The sequence below is a fragment of the Hippoglossus stenolepis genome, chromosome 9 (assembly GCF_022539355.2).
Source record: "Hippoglossus stenolepis isolate QCI-W04-F060 chromosome 9, HSTE1.2, whole genome shotgun sequence".
Classification (NCBI taxonomy): domain Eukaryota; kingdom Metazoa; phylum Chordata; class Actinopteri; order Pleuronectiformes; family Pleuronectidae; genus Hippoglossus; species Hippoglossus stenolepis.
Window position 1 is genome coordinate 29,054,321 of NC_061491.1, and position 18,852 is coordinate 29,073,172.

General features: G+C 45.3%; 1 protein-coding gene across 6 annotated transcripts; it reads right to left on the reverse strand.

Annotated features, from left to right (window-relative positions):
- Positions 1–2,097: 2,097 nt before the first annotated feature.
- Positions 2,098–17,496, reverse strand: snapc4 (small nuclear RNA activating complex, polypeptide 4). Of its 6 annotated transcripts, XM_047341168.1 has the most exons (23): positions 17,178–17,475; positions 16,685–16,810; positions 16,549–16,583; positions 14,665–14,761; positions 14,060–14,091; positions 13,788–13,910; positions 12,725–12,865; positions 12,542–12,626; positions 12,149–12,230; positions 11,124–11,225; positions 10,314–10,386; positions 10,067–10,231; positions 9,787–9,937; positions 9,596–9,702; positions 9,359–9,453; positions 9,186–9,280; positions 8,980–9,080; positions 7,261–8,772; positions 6,575–7,027; positions 5,818–6,496; positions 5,103–5,109; positions 4,471–4,738; positions 2,098–3,374 (listed from the first exon to the last, which is right to left on the reverse strand). In XM_047341168.1, exons 2-23 carry the CDS (start codon positions 16,806–16,808, stop codon positions 3,276–3,278), a joined length of 4,626 nt encoding a protein of 1,541 aa, XP_047197124.1. In that variant the 5' UTR covers positions 16,809–16,810; positions 17,178–17,475; the 3' UTR covers positions 2,098–3,275. The 6 variants fall into 6 exon arrangements, 1 of the variants encoding a protein (XP_047197124.1); XR_007032947.1 differs by lacking the exon at positions 5,103–5,109 and having other exon boundaries at positions 4,471–4,776; positions 5,689–6,496; positions 17,462–17,496; XR_007032946.1 differs by lacking the exon at positions 5,103–5,109 and having other exon boundaries at positions 4,471–4,776; positions 5,689–6,496; positions 17,204–17,475.
- Between the last annotated feature and the right edge of the window lie 1,356 nt (positions 17,497–18,852).

Below are 18,852 nucleotides of genomic sequence, written 5' to 3' on the forward strand. Positions count from 1 at the left end.
GGCCTCAGTGTTCGTCGTCTCAGCAGTCGAGTCTGACTTTCAGCTTGTAGCACTGAGTTTTTCAGACGCTCCACCTGCACACACACACACACACAGAGGTCAGAGGTCATCAGCCCTCTCTAGGGGTGATAAGAGGTCAGAGGTCAGCTCACCTCTATCTGCAGGTCTCTGTTGGCCAGCAGGGCGTTGCTCCTTTCCTGGTTCAGAGTGTTGATGTCGGCCATCAGACTGTAGTTGTGATCTCTGAGCTGCTTCACCTCGTCGCTCAGCCGCTCGCGCTCTTCCCGGACCTTCTGCACCCGCTCAGTCAGCTTCCTCAGCTCCTGGTCCCGCAGCTGCTGCTGCTGAGACCACGCCTCCTGGTGGCCATAACAAAGCATGAAGGTTTAGCAAGTCAGCAAAGAACTTCGTGAGCTCCTTCTCTACCTCTTCCTTAGTAACGTGGTTGCTATGCCAACCTGTTCCTTTGCGACAGAGCAAGCCATTTGGCGGCGTCTCCTCTCTTCCTGCAACGCCCTCTGCAGGCGGCTGAGCTCCGACATCAAGAATTGAGTCAGACCAGATTCTCCTGCTGTGTCTAAATTAAAGAGACATTATAACAATTGAGACATGGAGGGTAAGGCAGACACAGAGACAGACAGACTAAAAGACAGACAGACCGATGAGGATGCTGAAGGTCTTGTTCGGCTCCTTCCCAGTTATTCGACTGTACAGTTGAGGATAATCCAGTTCCAGACTCTCCAGGAAGGCTGTGTAACCTTTGACCCCTGTCCTCTGTAGGATGTCCAGCAGGGCTCCTGTAAAGGAGCATTTGTTACCTCTAGACTGGATTACTTAATTCTTTATTTTCTGGATGTCCCAGTAACCCTTTCCCCCCGTCTGCAAACCATGGCTCAGTTTGATCCAGACCCAGAACACCTCTTTTGGACTAAATTACGGTGCGTTGGTCTGGACCGTGGTCTGAGGGAACCTTTCACACCTGAAATTTGGGTCTAGACTAAACTGAAAAGTCTGTTGGTGTGAACGAGTCCTAAATGTAAGAATAAAATCTGGGAGAAGGTTTGAGTTCTTATAGTAGCAGATGATGCATTTCTTACCAACTTTTCTCCTCCTGATGACGAGGGCGGGATCATTGAAAAGCTGCTCCTCATCCTCAGCACAGATGACCTGACAACAGCATCACAAAACAACAAATCAGAGAGGGAGGAGCAGGGACAGGTGGAGGAGAGAAGGAGGAGTTACCTGACACTGTCGGAGGTAGGGGGTGATTCTTGAAGGTTCGATTGTTTTGATGAGCAACATCCTGTAATCATCCAACTGTAGCCAACAGATGTCGTCCTTACTCACTGAGTCCATGATGAGTAATCTGATTACTGCAGTAATATGAGTATTCACTTCTGTGAGGTACACACTACGCGATGAGTACACACTAGCACACAATGGACACTCGCACCGACACCGTCTGTCTCAGTCTGTTTCTGAGAAGGAAGTCTCTCCTCTCACTACCTGTTTTTGCCTCAGTCTCCTCCCTCTCTGACTGGCACTGATGCAGTTCACTGACCAATCGTGTCACATCGGGTTCTGTTAGTTTACTGACGATGTGGTTCTGTTAGTTTACTGACGATGTGGTTCTGTTAGTTTACTGACGATGTGGTTCTGTTAGTTTACTGACGATGTGGTTCTGTAAGTTTACTGACGATGTGGTTCTGTTAGTTTACTGACGATGTGGTTCTGTTAGTTTACTGAACCACGTCCATACATTTTATTCATTGGCTGTTTATGTCGACACAAAGAGGAAGAAGTGAAAATGAGAGAAGTCAGAAGAGGAAACAGAAACTTTTTCACATTTGACTTTGATTCCTGAAGTGAAACTAAACTGGCGGCTGTTGTGGGCGGCTGCGGCTGAGGGGTAGAGCGGTCGTCCTCCAACCAGAAGGTCGGCAGTCCGATCCCCAGTCTGCCCCATCTGCATGCCGAAGTGTCCTTGGGCAAGATGCTGAACCCTGAATTGCCCGATAGAACAAGGTGCTGCTAATAGATGCTCTGTGATGTGTGTGTGTGAACAGGTGAACGGCAGAAAGTGCTTTGAGTCAGCAAGACGAGAAAAGATCTTTATAAATACAAACCATTTCCGTTTAAACCAAGAAAAGCACAATGTGTCAAACTGAGAAGTTACGGACGGAGAAACCAGAAACCAACAGGATGGTCCAAATGTCACCTGTGTCCTCACAGTCCAGTGTCCTCACATTCCAGTGTCCTTACAGTGCTGTGCCCTTACAGAGTCCTCACATTCCAGTGTCCTTTCAGAGTCCTCACAGTCCATAGTGTCCTCACAGTCCAGTGTCCTTACAGAGTCCTCACAGTCCAATGTCCTTACAGAGTCCTCACAGTCCAGTGTGTCTCATACAGTCCTCAGAGTCCAGTGTCCTCACAGTCCAGTGTCTTTACAGAGTCCTCACAGTCCACTGTGTCCTGACAGTCCAATGTCCTTACAGAGTCCTCACAGTCCAGTGTGTCCTTACAGTCCTCAGAGTCCAGTGTCCTTACAGAGTCCTCACAGTCCACTGTGCCTTACAGAGTCCTCACAGTCCACTGTGTCCTCACAGTCCAATGTCCTTACAGAGTCCTCACAGTCCAGTGTGTCCTCACAGTCCAATGTCCTTACAGAGTCCTCACAGTCCACTGTGTCCTCACAGTCCAATGTCCTTACAGAGTCCTCACAGTCCAGTGTGTCCTCACAGTCCACTTTGTTGTTACAGTCGAAGTCAAACATCAGTTGTCACAAGTGTGAAGACACTGCTTCATGTAAACTTTCTTTATTACAAAACCATCAGCTCAAAACCATCAAACATTTCAAAGTAAATTAAAACTTCTCAACATATTTTAGTGCAACATGAGGCTCTGACCTGATTTACTTTTCTCCAACTGCAGAAAATCTACATTTTTTCTTTTTTAAAGTGACATGTTTTTTTTGACTCTTTAAAATTCTCGTCAGTACATTAAAGGTTTTATTTCTTGTATTATATTTATTTTTACTGGTTGTTATCTATGAGCTCTGAAACCAGATCTGAAATGTTTTAAGATTTTTAATGTTACAACGAAAACTAAAACTGAACGAGAGTAGGAATGTTTTTTGTCATCTAATGAAAAGTCATTTTTTAAACTAATCTCAAAATGAATCTGAAGAAATCAGATCATTTCAGATGAACAGCTGTTGAACCAGGATAAAGAGGAGCATTGAACTGATCTGAACATGTGATCGTAGATCTGTGTGATCAGGGTTCTACTGGCCGGTTCTGGTCAGCGGCGGATGCGTTGATTCCTGAGAAGTGATTGGCTGGCGCTCCTGACGTGTCACACATCAGCACAGATCCCTGGAGGAGAAATTAAATATTTTCATGAACATTGACTCACCTGAGCAGGTGAGAACACTGTCACACACTTCAAGATAAACACGTGTTGTATTTATAATTGATTATATTGATTGTAACCCTTTTTACTTCATTACAGGCGACTCGTGTCCATGAGAGCTTCATTAAGTTTGATGTTGTGTCTTATTGGTTTCATTAAAACAAGGTGATAAAATGTGTCCTTTTGTTTATCCACACATACAAGATTAAAACATCTAATGAGGAAAGAGATGGGGGGTATTCCATCAAAGTGGCTGAACACTAATCCTGGTTTTCTTTGATAATTCTGGTTTATTTAAGTGCGAGATTCGTTCCGTGACTCTGGCTCAAACCAATTCGTGCTCAATCACCATGGTAGCTTATACTTTAGAGCTAGCCTGCTCAGTACCAGGCATTCGGTTGAAACAAGTGTTTGTCAAAGTTTAGTTGAACTGTTTATTAGGTACTATTTTCAAGCTGTGAGAAAAAGAAATGAAAACATCACCAATTCAAAGTCGACTGTGACTGTGAATTTATTCTGACATCTCTTTAACTTCTGTTTCTCCAACACTCATTTCATTCTCAGGTTCTCTTTCTTTGATACTGAAGTATTTGTACTTTATCTTGTTGCCACGTCCTTGTTTGTGTTTGTTGGGATGTGACAGAATAAAGTTTATTGGGTCAGTGAGTCAGAGGCTTCACACAAACTTCATCAGGCTCATTCACAGTAAATGTTCTGTAGTGATTTCCAACAGACCTGATATTATACAGCTTCATATCCACAGTCTGAAGTTGAAGCTAATTCAAACAGAACCTTTTCACTTAAGCCAGGATTAGTTAAGCTACTTTGATGGAATAACCCCCTCGAGGACCAGTAGAATAAAATATGGAAAGATTTGATGACATCTAGTTCTAATCTCGCTGGAAAAGAGACCACAGAAATCTGACACTGAAACGTCTGTGACCATTGACAGTGGTTGTTATGAAGTTATTTTTTATTTATTATTATCTAGTGGCTGTTAGTGGTACCGTAACTTTTATCATCAAATCAAACTTTACCTACACGAGTTGTTTATCTCACCTGTGCTCTCTGTCGCCCCCTTTCTTTGATTTTCTTCAGCTTTGCCACTTCTTCCTCCTCTTCCTCCTCCTCATCCTCCTCCTGAGTGGCTGGGCGAGCCACAGTCTTCTCTGTTATTGGCTGGATGGTAGCAAGGAGGGCGGGGACAGTGAAGAGTGACAGGAAGCGGGCCTTCAACAACTGGTAGGCGGGGTTACTAGAGAAACGCTCTGTCACAAGCTCACGCACTGCCGCCACAAGCACCTCCTCCTCCTCCTCCTCCTCCTCTCTCCTCCTGCAGGACGTCAGAGCTGACAGAGGGAGCTGCTGGGAGAAACAACAAACACCTGAGAACACACCTTAAGACCCACCTGACCTGAGAACATGTACTAGGGCTGTTACGACAACCGCATTACTGAAATACCACGGTCATGTGATGCCTATCGTGAGGTTGAGCCCATTACCGTCATCACTGCAAATGTTTTTCTGTTTTTTTGCTGGAACTGCATATGGCTGAAAACTAATTAAGTGGTGGTACTGAGGGGGTATACCAAGCCGGGGTACCAGGGCAGACACCAGGGAGTCATGCACAGCTCCACTGTCCCAGGCACAGGGCAGACAAACCGTCAAACCATCGCAGTTCCAGCATGTACCTGGCTGCTCTGCTGATCTGAGAATAAATCTGAAAATACACCTGAATCCATGTAGTTTTGGTGAGAATACACAGTATTAGAGTGAAGTAATTGAATATTTTTGTAAAATCTCTTTTCTTTGGACGGTCCCTGCGCACTAGTCTCACAGCCTGTCCATAGAGAGGATGGCTCATATTGATAAAAACAGGCTTGTAGCCTGTTGTCCACCTTACTACGGTGGGAAAGAGGCGGCGTTTGGGTTTTAACAACGTTTCGCTTATGATTTATTGATCCGAGTAATCTGACTTCGAGGTCACACAAATCATACAAATTAAATATCAAAATCAAGTTCGGCCCTTGACCCGTTGTTTCATTTCCTATTTTTGATCTGAGCAAAAAATCCAAACTACGAAAACACACCGTTAATTGTTTTTTGGTATCAGATTCATAAATGAATAACAAAACAATGACTTGTTTTTAAAATTGTCCGATTTGGGTTTTCTAATTGAATATAAAAAGAACGAATGATACACGGATTCACCTGACCAGAGAAGTCGCCTGGACGTCAGGTGAGTTCTCCAGCCTGTACCTGTCAGATGAGCGTTACCTGGTTGCTCGGCTGGTCTGAGGTCAGAGGTGGAGTCTGGCAGGTCGGGTGGAAGCTGACTGGAGGTGTTTTCTGAACTGTTGTCAGACACGATTTTGGTTTGGCAGTGCCGAGGTTCAGAGTCTTGACGCAGCAGCTGCAGAGATGATTTGGTCAAAGAGTTTTTGGCCTGAAGCAGCGCACTGAGCGTGCTCAGAGTGCTGGCAAATGGCGGCAGGTAGGGCAGAGCCACGCCTGCTCCTGGTACCACCACCCCTCTCCGCCCACTCAGCCAATCACGCACTGCTTCCTGAGGCTCCAGGAACATCAGTGAGGGGTTGAACTGAAGCGCCTCCCTCCTGAGGGGAGGTGGCTCGGCCTCGTCCACTCTGATTGCACCCTTATAGGGCAGGAAGATTTTGGGAGGAGTCTGAGGGTAACAGGAGCGGAGGGGGAACAAACCTGGGCTTGGGACAGGTTTCAGGGGCTTAGAAGGATGAGTGGGTGGAGCAGGGAGATTGATGGGGATGGTCAGGTCATATGGTACAGGTGGTGGTTTGAATCTCAGAGGAGGCGTGTCCAGTTGGTGTCTTGGACTATTCCCAGGTGGAGGTGGAAAGGTGGGGTTCGGCACTAATGCCTGCTGATGGGGTTGGGGCGGGGCTAGTGCGAGCTGGACCAGACCACCAGGAGTCATGACCCATATCGACTGACCAGGAAGTAAATGCAGTGTGGGTTGCTCGGGGTGATCGACAGTTTCCTCTTTAGAGCGAGACGTACGAGGGCGAGTTTTTGAAGGAGAAGACTTCCTCTTCTTTTTTGCTTCGTCCTGGAAACAAAAAACAGGAGTCAAACAGGAGGAGACATGTGAGGACAAGATGGACAAATAGGAGGCAACAGATCAAACCTTGGCTACAGTCGCATTCTGCAGCTCCCTGGCCTTCTGACTTAGCTTCCGAACCCTTTTTCCTTCCTGGGTTGCACCTGTATCAGCCTGGGCCCCGGGGTCACCTGTCCCATCTGTACATTGGACATCCTGACTGCTCGTCACCCCGTCCTGCTCCTGCCGCCTCCTTCGTTTTATTCCTCTGCTGGGATGTTTGGGAGGCGTCTCTGGGACGGGGTCAGATTTACAGTGTTTGGGGTCTGGCCGTTTGGGGGCAGGACTTGGTTGACTTGGGGGGGGGTTAGTATGAATAAAGTAGTCATGGTCCCTGTGGAAAGAAGCAGATAAGCTTGAACTTAAGAATGCAGTGTGATGCTGAGGAGGAGGGAGGACCCCAGTCTGAGGGGGAGAGTTTGTTTTCTGGGTCTCAGTCATCTTTCGGGAGGATGAAGCAGATTTCTTCCTGTTTTGAGTCTGAAACAAGCAAAAAAGCTAAATCAGTTCTTGTTTTATTCGGAATCACCATCCTGTGGTTGTTTGTCTCCACCAACTAAAGCAGTTTCAGTCCACACACATTTTGTTTCCCTTAGACTCATGAGGTCACCGTGACCTTTGACCTCTTAAATCTAATCAGTCCCTCTATGTGTCTAAGTGAACGTTTGATTCTAGTTAAGTCTCACAACAGGAAATAGTAAAAATGTGGTTACCTTGGGTTTAGTAGCTTCCTTCAGAGCTCTGGCCCTTTGACTCGGCTTCAGATTCCTCCGTCCTTCGTCATTCACACCTGTCGTACCACTGGAGGAAGGGAGAGGACGGGTGGCGAGGGTTGGGAGTACGAATGGAACAGCTTGTTGATTGGCCAGTGTTGAACCAATTGAAACAGCTGGGTTAGGGGAAGAGGACTGGTCAACTTTGAAGCTCTGAGTCAATGGTACAGTCTTTTTCTGGACTAAGGCGGAGCTGCTAGGACTCTGGAGCATCGGCACCATGGAGACAGGAGGAAGAGGAGGAGATGAAGAGGTGAGGACGCCCACAGGAGGAGGTCGGCATGGAGACAAATGGGATGTGTCGGAAGAGGGAGCAAGAGGTTTCTGAGGTTGGAGAAGAGGATGAGGAATGAAGACACTCTGAGGAAATGACAGATGAGACATCTGAGGAAGACCAGGACGATTCTGAGACGGGATGCTAGGAGGGAGAGTCTGAGGGGGTAGATTCTGAGGTTGGTGCAGATAAACTAATTGCTGTGTTCTGAATGGTTGTTTGAGCATCATTTGCTGCTGTTGCAGAGTGTGAAGCTGCGTCAGGATCAGTTTGTGCTGCAGGTCTAACTCCTTCTGCTGCTCCCTCTGCTGCAGGATTCCTGCAACAGTGCGCGGATCCTTCCTGCGGACAGACGAAGGGTCTGGGGGCGGAGTCGGAAACACCACTTTCTTCTTCCTCTGCTCTATCATCTCCTTGCACCCGATGACGTCCACGTTCATGGTCTGCAGCAGCAGCTGGAAGACAGGAGTAGAGGAGAGCTTGGTTTTCTCTCCTTGTTCCCTCAGGGCATCGGCCACAGTCAGTCTGGTTTGAGTCGGGATCAGCAGGTTACCAATCCAGGGCATCACGGCAGCCTGGAGCTTGTACCTCAGTACCATGTCCATGGATCGGCCCATCTGTTTCCCTTTTGGCCGGAAGCCCCGTTTTTTCCACTCGGCCGCCTGGTAGTGCAGGTGGGCTTGGAGCTGGTCAGGTGACACCATCATCATGGTGCTGCTTCTGTGACGCTCCTCCCACTGCAGCTCTGGTGGATTTGGTCCAATGATCACAGAGCGTCCAAACTTACCCACGATGGTTGAGCGGACTGGCTTCCCTCTGTGGCCATCGGAGGAAGAAGGTATCGACACTGGTCTAAAGTGTAGGAAGGAGAAATGTTCTGCTTTATCATCTGGAATCCACTCAGTCATCGAAGGGCAGGTGTACTCTTCCACCTCATCCTCTACATGTGCAGTCCTATCCACTTCAACGACCTCCTCCTCCTCCTCCTTCTCCTCCTCCTTCTCCTCCTCCTTCATCTTCTTCTCATCATTATCACTGTCCATGTACTCCACCACCTCCTCCTCCTCCGGCTCCTCCTCACTGCTCAGCTCCTCCTCCTTCACTTTCCTCCTGATGTTTACCTTCTTCCTCTTCTTTCCATCTCCACTTGTTTGTGGGTTTTTAGCTTTTCTATTTTTCTGTTGACACAGAGTTACATCAGTCAGAGGCGGTTCTCATGTATGTGGAATGTTCTATCCCTCGGTAAGACCCTTAAAACATGGAGACTTAAACATTATTCTGCTTTATTTTCATTCCTCTTTTCAACATTAATCATATTTTTTCAACTCAATACATTTTCTCTTGACTGAAGTTCACTCAAGGAACTTAGGTGTGAAAATTATCACCTCAGCAGGACAAAGTCTCTGTCTGCTCACTTTCCTCCATTCTCTCAGACACTGAGCATCGTAACGTTGAGGAATCTCAGCGGCGATCTTCGCCCAGCGACCTGACACATAGATGGACATTTATCATCAGAGGATGTTGAAGACACTGGACAGGACAATACCCATAGTAGTCAGCATCAGGCTCTCTGTAAATGTGTGACACTCACCGACGCCATATTTCTCCACCAGCTGCAGCAGCAGCTCTTGCTCCTGTTTGTCAAATGCTCCTCGCTTCGTCCCCGACTTCAGACAGTCATGATACCTGCACACACACAACACATGAAGAGGAAGAGATCAAACACATTCTGTCTCTATGATCCTTCATCCAATCAGGACTCACCTGTCTCTGCAGGCGCTGTCAGTTCGTCCAGGAACCTCCAGCCGGATCTTCCACCAGTTCTTCTCCCCGTGACGTGAGACAGCTCGCAACAAAAGCTGAGAGACAGACAGGCAACAGTTTGAGGTGATGATGTCTCTAAAAACTGTCCACAATGAGGACACTTTTTATGATGTTTCCTGGGGACAGGTATTTGTTAAGCTACGCCAGGTGTTCCTGTAAGCCCCGTCCGCTGCCCACCTGGTCTTCCTGTTTGGTCCACAGGCCTTTCTTCAGGCTCGGGTCCAGAACCTGGTTCCACCTGTAGATCAGCTGAGGGGGGTCACGACCCTCCATGAAGTAACTCACTGAGAGACAGACAGGTGGACAGACAGACTATCAGTGAGATGGAGAGACGTGATGTCACAGTGATGTCACAGTGATGTCATTACTCTGAGTGTAGGGGATAAAGTTTCCGATCCTCATCTTGTCCACCAGATCCCGGAGAAGAGCGTCTTCATTGGGCGTCCAACTGCCTCGTCTCAACGAGTCTGACACAAAACGCTGGAAAGTCTGAAGACACATGAAGGCTGTCCTCCCCGTCTTAGAGACAGACAGACAAACAGGTGAGACAGACAGGTTAGAAAGACATACAGTAGAGATGGACAGACAGGTGAGAAACAGACAGATGTGTGAGAGACAGAAAGGTTACAAAGACAGACTGGTCCTAACCCCCAGCTCCTCAGCGATCTTCTTCCAGTGTCTCTCTCGGTGTCTCCTGCTGATGTCTCTCAGCTGCTCCACCTCCTCCTGACTCCATCCAACCTTCCTGATTGACGGGTGAAGGAAGTTCTGCCAGAAACACTGTATGTCATCGGCCTCCCGCGTCCCTTCAAACTGACCAGAGAGGACACGTTGTTACCGGCAGGCTGACGACTGTTTCTTCGTCAACACGTGATTAGTTGAATCTCAGATTTACATCAATGTTGGAGATTTTTTCCCAGTCATGTTCCTCGTATCGATCACCAATCAGCTCCTCCTCCTCCTTCGTCCTTACCAATCAAAGTAAGAGAATGACACGGTCAGTGACACATGTCAAACATCATAACTCATGCAGTTGTATATGTACACTCTGAACCCAGACCCAGACCCAGACCAGGACACAGACATGGACCTGGACCTGGATCCAGACCAGGACACAGACATGGAGTAGACCTGGACACAGACCAGGACACAGACATGAACAGACCTGGATCCAGACCAGTTCAAAGACCTGGACCTGGAAACAGACCAGGACACAGACCTGGACCGGACCTGGACCTGGATCCAGACCAGGGGTCTCATTTATAGCCGTTGCATACGCACAAAACTGGCCTGAAACGAACGTTATTTATTAGTGACATCACTGCTGTCCCATAAAATGTCTCTTCACCTCCACCTCACTAACAAACACCTCGATGTCAGTGTCAGAAAGTTTTGCTTCCTCTTCTCATCGCTTGATGCCATGACTCCGTCAGGACTCACTGGACTGTGATTTATAAAGTGAACATTGCGTTCAGGTGTGCGTGTGCATGGTTTTATAAATCAGAATTTTCTTTTACGTACGCCATTTCCGGCTTTTGTGCGCAGGTACACTTTTAGTATGAATCCCACGCACTGTTTTATAAATGAGACCCCAGGACACAGACCTGGACCTGGGAACAGACCAGGACACAGACATGGACCTGGATCCAGACCAGGACACAGACCAGCTCTGACAGTCTGACCCTGTTTCTGGATGGACTCATACCTGAGTTTGTCAATCTCTCTCTCCAAACTGTCGATCTGCTCTCGGAGCTTCTGCCTGTTTGTCTCCTCTGCTGACGACAACTTCTGACTCAGGTAGTCCACCCTGACAGAGAGACAGGTGGGATATAGAGACAGGTGGGATATAGAGACAGGTGGGACAGAGAAACAGGTGGGACAGAGAGACAGACATGCCTCATGAAGGCCTTTTCTAAACTGCAGTGGATATTTTCCCTTCTTTTTATTAAAATATCTTCATCCAGAGGAGAAACAAAATTGACTACAATTACTCAAACCAGCATGTTGAGCCAGTAGGGGGCAATAAAGTATTCTTCATCGATCTGTCGAACACCAGAAAAGAAGCTGTGGTCTGGGCAATGTTGTTATATTCAGGGGCTGCATCCTACGGAGGACCTGATCTACGCAGGCGACGTTGGTTACATCCTGAATCAGCCGCGTACACTGTTTCAGCGAAACAAGACGGTCTTGTCTTCTTAGTGCACCGCCAGCTTGTCCCGCCCCTTTTAGTCATAGCCTAGCAACAGAGCCACAGACTAAATAGTTTTTCATTAAAAATACTTTTTTTTAAACATGTGTACCATTAGCTGATCGGTTAAGTACTTACATTTACAAATAAATGTTTCTAATGTTTTTGCCTGGCTTGTTGCCACCATTACCTCTTTCAGTCCATTACAGAAGCACAATGAATCATGGGATGTGTTGGGCCGGGAAGGATCCACCCAGTGAGCATCGGCTGCTCGGGGTTGGAAGGACACATTTGTCGGAGCCTTAAATTGGGACAGTCTAGTCGCAATGCTGTGATCAGTCTTCAAATGCGACCTCAAAAGGAAGGGGCCATGAATTGAGACCTAGCTTGTGAATGTCGGTGATGTGGAGCAGTGATGCTAAATGTAGCTGCTAACTTGTAATTAGCAGGATGTCAGTTTGACAACAGTGTGATGAGACTCAGACGTACAAGTGGTTACGACGACAGAGATGGAAGACATGTCCTTAACGGTGAAACGTTACCTGGAGAGTTTGGGCTGGACAAGTCTCCTTAGACTGTCTCTGGACACTGAGTCGATCAGAAGAGTCTTCTGCCAGCTCTCCCCTGAAGACACAGTGAGGACATGAAGACACAATGATGAGACCTTGAGGAGAACAAGAAACATGAGGACACAGTGTGGACATACTGAGGACACAGTGACGACATGAAGATACAGTGATGAGACCGTGAGGACAACAAGAAGACATGAGGACACAGTGAGGTCATACTGAGGACACAGTTAGGATATGAGGACACAGTGAGAACGTGAAGACACACTGAGACCATGAAGACACACTGAGGTCATACTGAGGACACAGTGAGGACATGAGTGCACACTGATGACGTAGAGGACATTAAAATATTTGTCTTCTCACATCGTTTAATCTTGACTTTATTTTCGTCCAGACATCCTATCATCCTGCTGCTCTTCTCCTTCGTCTCCTGATTGGCTGGAGGACCCTGGACAGACAACAAGAAAACCTCATTGGTCAGCTGTTACAGGTCTATCTGTTTCTGTTCCTGTCTGTCCACCCCTCTGTCTGTCTGTCAGTTCTTACCAGTCCGGTCTGTTTGTCTTTGAAGTATGGTTTCAGGAAGCGACCCAGGTACATGTTGATTGGCAGCTGGTAGGAGGAGGGGGCCGGCTGTTCTCTGGAAGGCTCTTTGATTGGTCCAGACAACTGAGACACAAGTTCCCTCTACAGACAGAAAACATGTTATCAGTACTTACATGGTTGTGTGTCAGTACTCACCGGTTGGGTGTCAGTACTGACCTGTTGTCTGTGGTTGTGTGTCAGTACTGACCTGTTGTCTGTGGTTGTGTGTCAGTACTGACCTGTTGTCTGTGGTTGTGTGTCTGTGGTTGTGTGTCAGTACTGAACTGTTGTCTGTGGTTGTGTGTCAGTACTGGCCTGTTGTCTGTGGTTAAGTGTCTGTTGTTGTTTGTCAGTACTGACCTGTTGACTGTGGTTTTGTGTCAGCACTGATCGGTTGTCTATGGTTATGTGTCAGTACTGATGTGGATGTGTGTCAGTACTGCCATGGTTTCTCTGGTTGTGTGTCTTTTGTTGTGTGTCAGTACTGACCTGTTGTCTGTGGTTGTGTGTCTGTGGTTGTGTGTCAGTACTGACCTGCTGCCTGTGGTTGTGTGTCTGTTGTTGTTTGTCAGTAATAACCTGTTGTCTGTGGTTGTGTGTCAGTACTGACGTGGTTTCTCTGGTTGTGTGTCTCTTGTTGTGTGTCAGTCCTGACCTGTTGTCTGTGGTTGTGTGTCAATACTGACCCGTTGTCTCTGGTTGTGTTTCAGTACTGACCTGTTGTCTGTGGTTGTGTGTTTGTACTGACCTGTTTACTGTGGTTTAGCATTAGTACTGACCTATTGTCTGTGGTTGTGTGTAAGTACTGACCTGTTTACTGTGGTGGTGTGTCAGTACTGACCTGTTGTCTGTTGTTGTGTGTCAGTACTGACCTGTTGTCTGTTGTTGTGTGTCAGTACTGACCTGTTTACTGTGGTGGTGTGTCAGTACTGACCTGTTGTCTGTTGTTGTGTGTCAGTACTGACCTGTTGTTTGTGGTGTGTCAGTACTGACCTGTTGTCTGTTGTTGTGTGTCAGTACTGACCTGTTGTCTGTTGTTGTGTGTCAGTAGTGTCTCCAGCTGACACAGAGTCTCCTGCACCACCTGCTGGTAAACCAGGTTCATCTGAAGACAAGACTCAACAGAGAGAGAAATACCCAGCTCACTCTGGAGACACACACACACACACACACACACACACACACACACACACACACACACACACACACACACACACACACACACACACACACACACACACACAGTTAACAACAGTGTGTAGTTACTTGTGTAGACTTCTTGTTTGTGTTACTGACCTCATCACTGCTGATGATGATGTTATCACCATCTAAACAAACAGATCAGACATTAACCATTTAGAATCATCCCCATTTTAAATTATCCAACTAAATCATGATTTCATATAACCAGTGAAAGACAGACAGGCACCTGACAGACAGACAGTACCTGACAGACTGACAGACAGACAGACAGACAGACAGACAGACAGTACCTGACAGACTGACAGACTGACGAACCAGACAGTACCTGACAGACTGACAGACAGACAGACAGACAGACAGACAGACAGACAGACAGACAGACAGTACTGACAGACGACAGACAGACAGACGACAGACAGACAGTACCTGACAGACTGACAGACTGACAGACAGACAGACAGTACCTGACAGACTGACAGACAGACAGACAGACGAACAGACAGACAGTACCTGACAGACAGACAGACACAGACAGACGCAGACAGACAGTACCGACAGACGACAGACAGACAGACAGACAGACAGTACCTGACAGACAGACAGACAGACAGACAGACAGACAGACAGACCAGACAGACGACAGACAGACAGTACCTGACAGACAGACAGTACCTGACAGACAGACAGACAGACAGTACCTGACAGACAGACAGGACTCTGGGGTCCTAGCTTGTTCTCCAGGTTCTCGATCTCTTTCTGGATTTTTTCTCTTTGAGCCAACAGACCTGCAGCAGACTGAACACAGATGTCTGTCTTTAAGTAACACTGGGGACCCTCAATAATGTTAGCTTAACTACTGTTAGCTTAACTTCTGTTAGCTTAACTAACTTCTGTTCTCTTAACTACTGTTCTCTTAACTACTGTTAGCTTAACTACTGTTCTCTTAACTACTGTTCTCTTAACTACTGTTCTCTTAACTACTGTTAGCTTAACTACTGTTCTCTTAACTACTGTTAGCTTAACTTCTGTTAGCTTAACTACTGTTCTCTTAACTACTGTTCTCTTAACTACTGTTCTCTTAACTACTGTTAGCTTAACTACTGTTCTCTTAACTACTGTTCTCTTAACTACTGTTAGCTTAACTACTGTTCTCTTAACTACAGTTAGCTTAACGTCTGTTAGCTTAACTACTGTTCTCTTAACTAATGTTCTCTTAACTACTGTTCTCTTAACTACTGTTAGCTTAACTACTGTTCTCTTAACTAATGTTCTCTTAACTACTGTTCTCTTAACTACTGTTCTCTTAACTTCTGTTCTCTTAACTACTGTTAGCTTAACTACTGTTCTCTTAACTACTGTTCTCTTAACTTCTGTTAGCTTAACTACTGTTCTCTTAACTACTGTTCTCTTAACTTCTGTTAGCTTAACTACTGTTCTCTTAACTACTGTTCTCTTAACTACTGTTCCCTTAACTACTGTTAGCTTAACTACTGTTAGCTTAACTACTGTTCCCTGAACTACTGTTAGCTTAACTACTGTTAGCTTAACTACTGTTCTCTTAACTTCTGTTAGCTTAACTTCTGTTAGCTTAACTACTGTTAGCTTAACTATGTTCTCTTAACTTCTGTTAGCTTAACTACTGTTCTCTTAACTACTGTTCTCTTAACTACTGTTAGCTTAACTACTGTTCTCTTAACTACTGTTAGCTTAACTACTGTTCTCTTAACTACTGTTCTCTTAACTTCTGTTAGCTTAACTACTGTTAGCTTAACTACTGTTAGCTGATTTTTCAGAGAGTGAGAAATTTCTACTCTTTTCTATTCAATAAACTCTTCATATGTGGCTGGGTCACCTGTGTCATTAGAAAGTTCAGACATGAACTAAATCCTACAAAAAAAAATTTGAGGTGACCATTAACGCCTCCCAACAAAATTCAATATAAATGATACAATGATCAACTGTTTATATGGATCAAAAAGCTTGGGAGAGAATCGTTCCTAAATGATTTAATATGATCCAGTTAATATGATGAAATAATCTGCTTAGAGTGCTTACAGTGTTCATTTGGGGTATGTTCACGTTAGGACAGTAAAAAAGTTATTTTTACAGTTGTTAGCGGCTCTGTCAGTAATTTACGGCTCCTCCCTGAGTCTCCATCACTCATCTATTTTCTCTATGAAGTATTTAGAAACAAAGAAGCTCTAACATCCATTATGTTCAACAATGTTAGTGACTACAATGATTAAGATGGTTTTGTAATACAGTTTTTTTCTCTTTACTACATTTTTTGTAACATCTGTCATATTCCTCACAGTACATGTGTTGTGTCAAATTTTTATATAATTGTTATTAAAATTTGAAAAGAGTTTAACTAACGTTAAATTAGCTACTGTTAGCTTAACTTAACTGGTGTTAGCTTAACTAGAGTTAGCTCAGCATCTGCATAACTAGTGTTAGCTTTACTTAGTGAGTAGTGTTGTTAGCATGACTAGTGTTGGCTCAACCAGTCTTAGTGATCTAACTAGGTAACTCAACTGTGTTAGCTTAACTAGAGTTAGCCTGTGTGTTGTGTCTTGTCTCACCTCGTCCTCTTCGTCATCACTTCCTGATTCATCATCTGAGCAGAGAGACAGAAGGTCACTGTTAGACAGACAGAAAAGGTACATGTCTCACTGCTCAGCAGCTGTAGATCAATGCTGCAGACAGACAGACAGGTACCTGTCTCACTGCTCAGCAGCTGTAGATCAGTGTGTGTTTCAGAGAGACAGACAGACAGACTCTGCTCCAACTCCTCCACCTGTCTCTGGATCCTGTCTCTCTCTTCAGACAGAGAGACAGACATGACTGTGGACAGACAGACAGGTTGTGAAACACAGGATCCAATTATTGATCATCACTTATTGATTCAGTTTATTTGATCCTGCTCCAAGTTAGACTGGGAAATAATTCAGCTTTAAGCACATGACAAGTACGACTGCATTACTGCATTGAGTACTCCCATAGTATCAGTCGTGGTAGTATAGTTAGAAGTATCAGTAGTTTAGTTAGAACTATCAGTAGTAGTAGTATGGTTAGTAACATCAGTAGTATAGCTAGCATCAGTAGTAGTAGTACCAGTCGTGGTAGTAAAGTTGCATGTTTAGTATCAGTAGTATCAGTAGTAGTAGTAGTAGTAGTAGTAGTAGTAGTAGTAGTAGTAGTAGTCCAGTACCTGTAGTTTCCGTCTCTTCCTCCTACCTCAATAAAACTTTGTTTTGATTTTATTCTTTCTCACGCGCCGCTCAGCACCAATCAACGCATCTCTGTCGTTAACATATTACCCAGCAGGCCGTGCGGCGACCAGCCGTCTCTCGCGTGTCTCACTGTTACTCACCTTACTTCACTGTGTACTTACTATATAAATACATATATATATATATATATATATACTAAGTATTGATAAGTATACAGTGAAGTACATACTGAGCTCATCGGGGGGAAAAACTCAACGCTTACCGACTCGGCGCGTTTTCTCTGCGCATGTGATGACGTCATTGTCGCAGGATTATGACGTACAACAACAACGTCGGCCGGTTTAAAAACACAGTAAAACTAGTTGTATTGTATAATAATTAATAATATATAACATATATTGTTAATATATAACCTTACAGACAGTCTATGAATGTAACCATATACAGTGGATATAAAAAGTCTACACACCACAGGCTTTTGTGATGTAAAAAAATGAGACCAAGATAAATCATGTCAGAACTTTTTCCACCATTAATGTGACTTATAACGTGAAGAATTCAATTGAAAAACAAACTGAAAACTTTTAGGGGGGAAAATAAAAAATAAAAAATAAAAAAATAAAATAATGTGGTAATAACTGGGGATGTGGCTGTGTTCAGAATTAACCAATCACATTCAAACTCATGTTAAATAGTAGTCAGTACACTCCTGCCATCATTTAAAGTGACTCTGATTAATCCCAAATAAAGTTCAGCTGTTCTAGTAGGATTTTCCTGACATTTTCTTAGTTGCATCTTACAGCAAAAGCCATGATCCGCAGAGAGCTTCCAAAGCATCAGAGGGATGTCATTGTTGAAAGGTATCAGTCAGGAGAAGGGTACAAAATAATTTCCAAGGCATTAGATAAACCATGGAACACAGTGAAGACAGCCATCATCAAGTGGAGAAAATATGGCACAACAGTGACATGACCAAGAACTGGACGTCCCTCCCAAATTGATGAAAAGACGAGAAGAAAACTGGTCAGGGAGGCTTCCGAGAGGCCGACAGCAACATTAAAGGAGCTGCAGGAATTTCTTGCAAGTACTGGCTGTGTACTGCATGTGACAACCATCTCCCGTATTCTTCATATGTTTGGGCTATGGGGTAGGGGGGCAAGACGGAAGCCTTTTCTTACCAAGAAAAACATCCAAGCCCGGCTAAATTTTGCAAAAACATACATGAAGTCTCCCAAAAGCATGTGGGAAAATGTGTTGTGGTCTGATGAAACAAGGTTGAACTTTTTGGCCATAATTCCAAAAGGTATGTTTGGCCGGAAACAACACTGCACATCACCCAAAGAACACCATACCCACAGTGAAGCCTGGTGGAGGCAGCATCCGGCTCTGGGGCTGTTTGTCTTCAGCTGGAACCGGGGCCTTAGTCGAGGTGGAGGGAATTATGAACAGTTCCAAATACCAGTCAATTTTGGCACAAAACCTTCAGGCTTCCGTTAGAAAGCTGAAGATGAAGAGGAATTTCACCTTTCAGCACGACAATGACCCAAAGCACACATCCAAATCAACAAAAGCATGGCTTCACCAGAAGAAGATTAAAGTTTTGGAATGGCCCAGCCAGATCTGAAGAGGGCTGTGCACAGGAGATGCCATCGC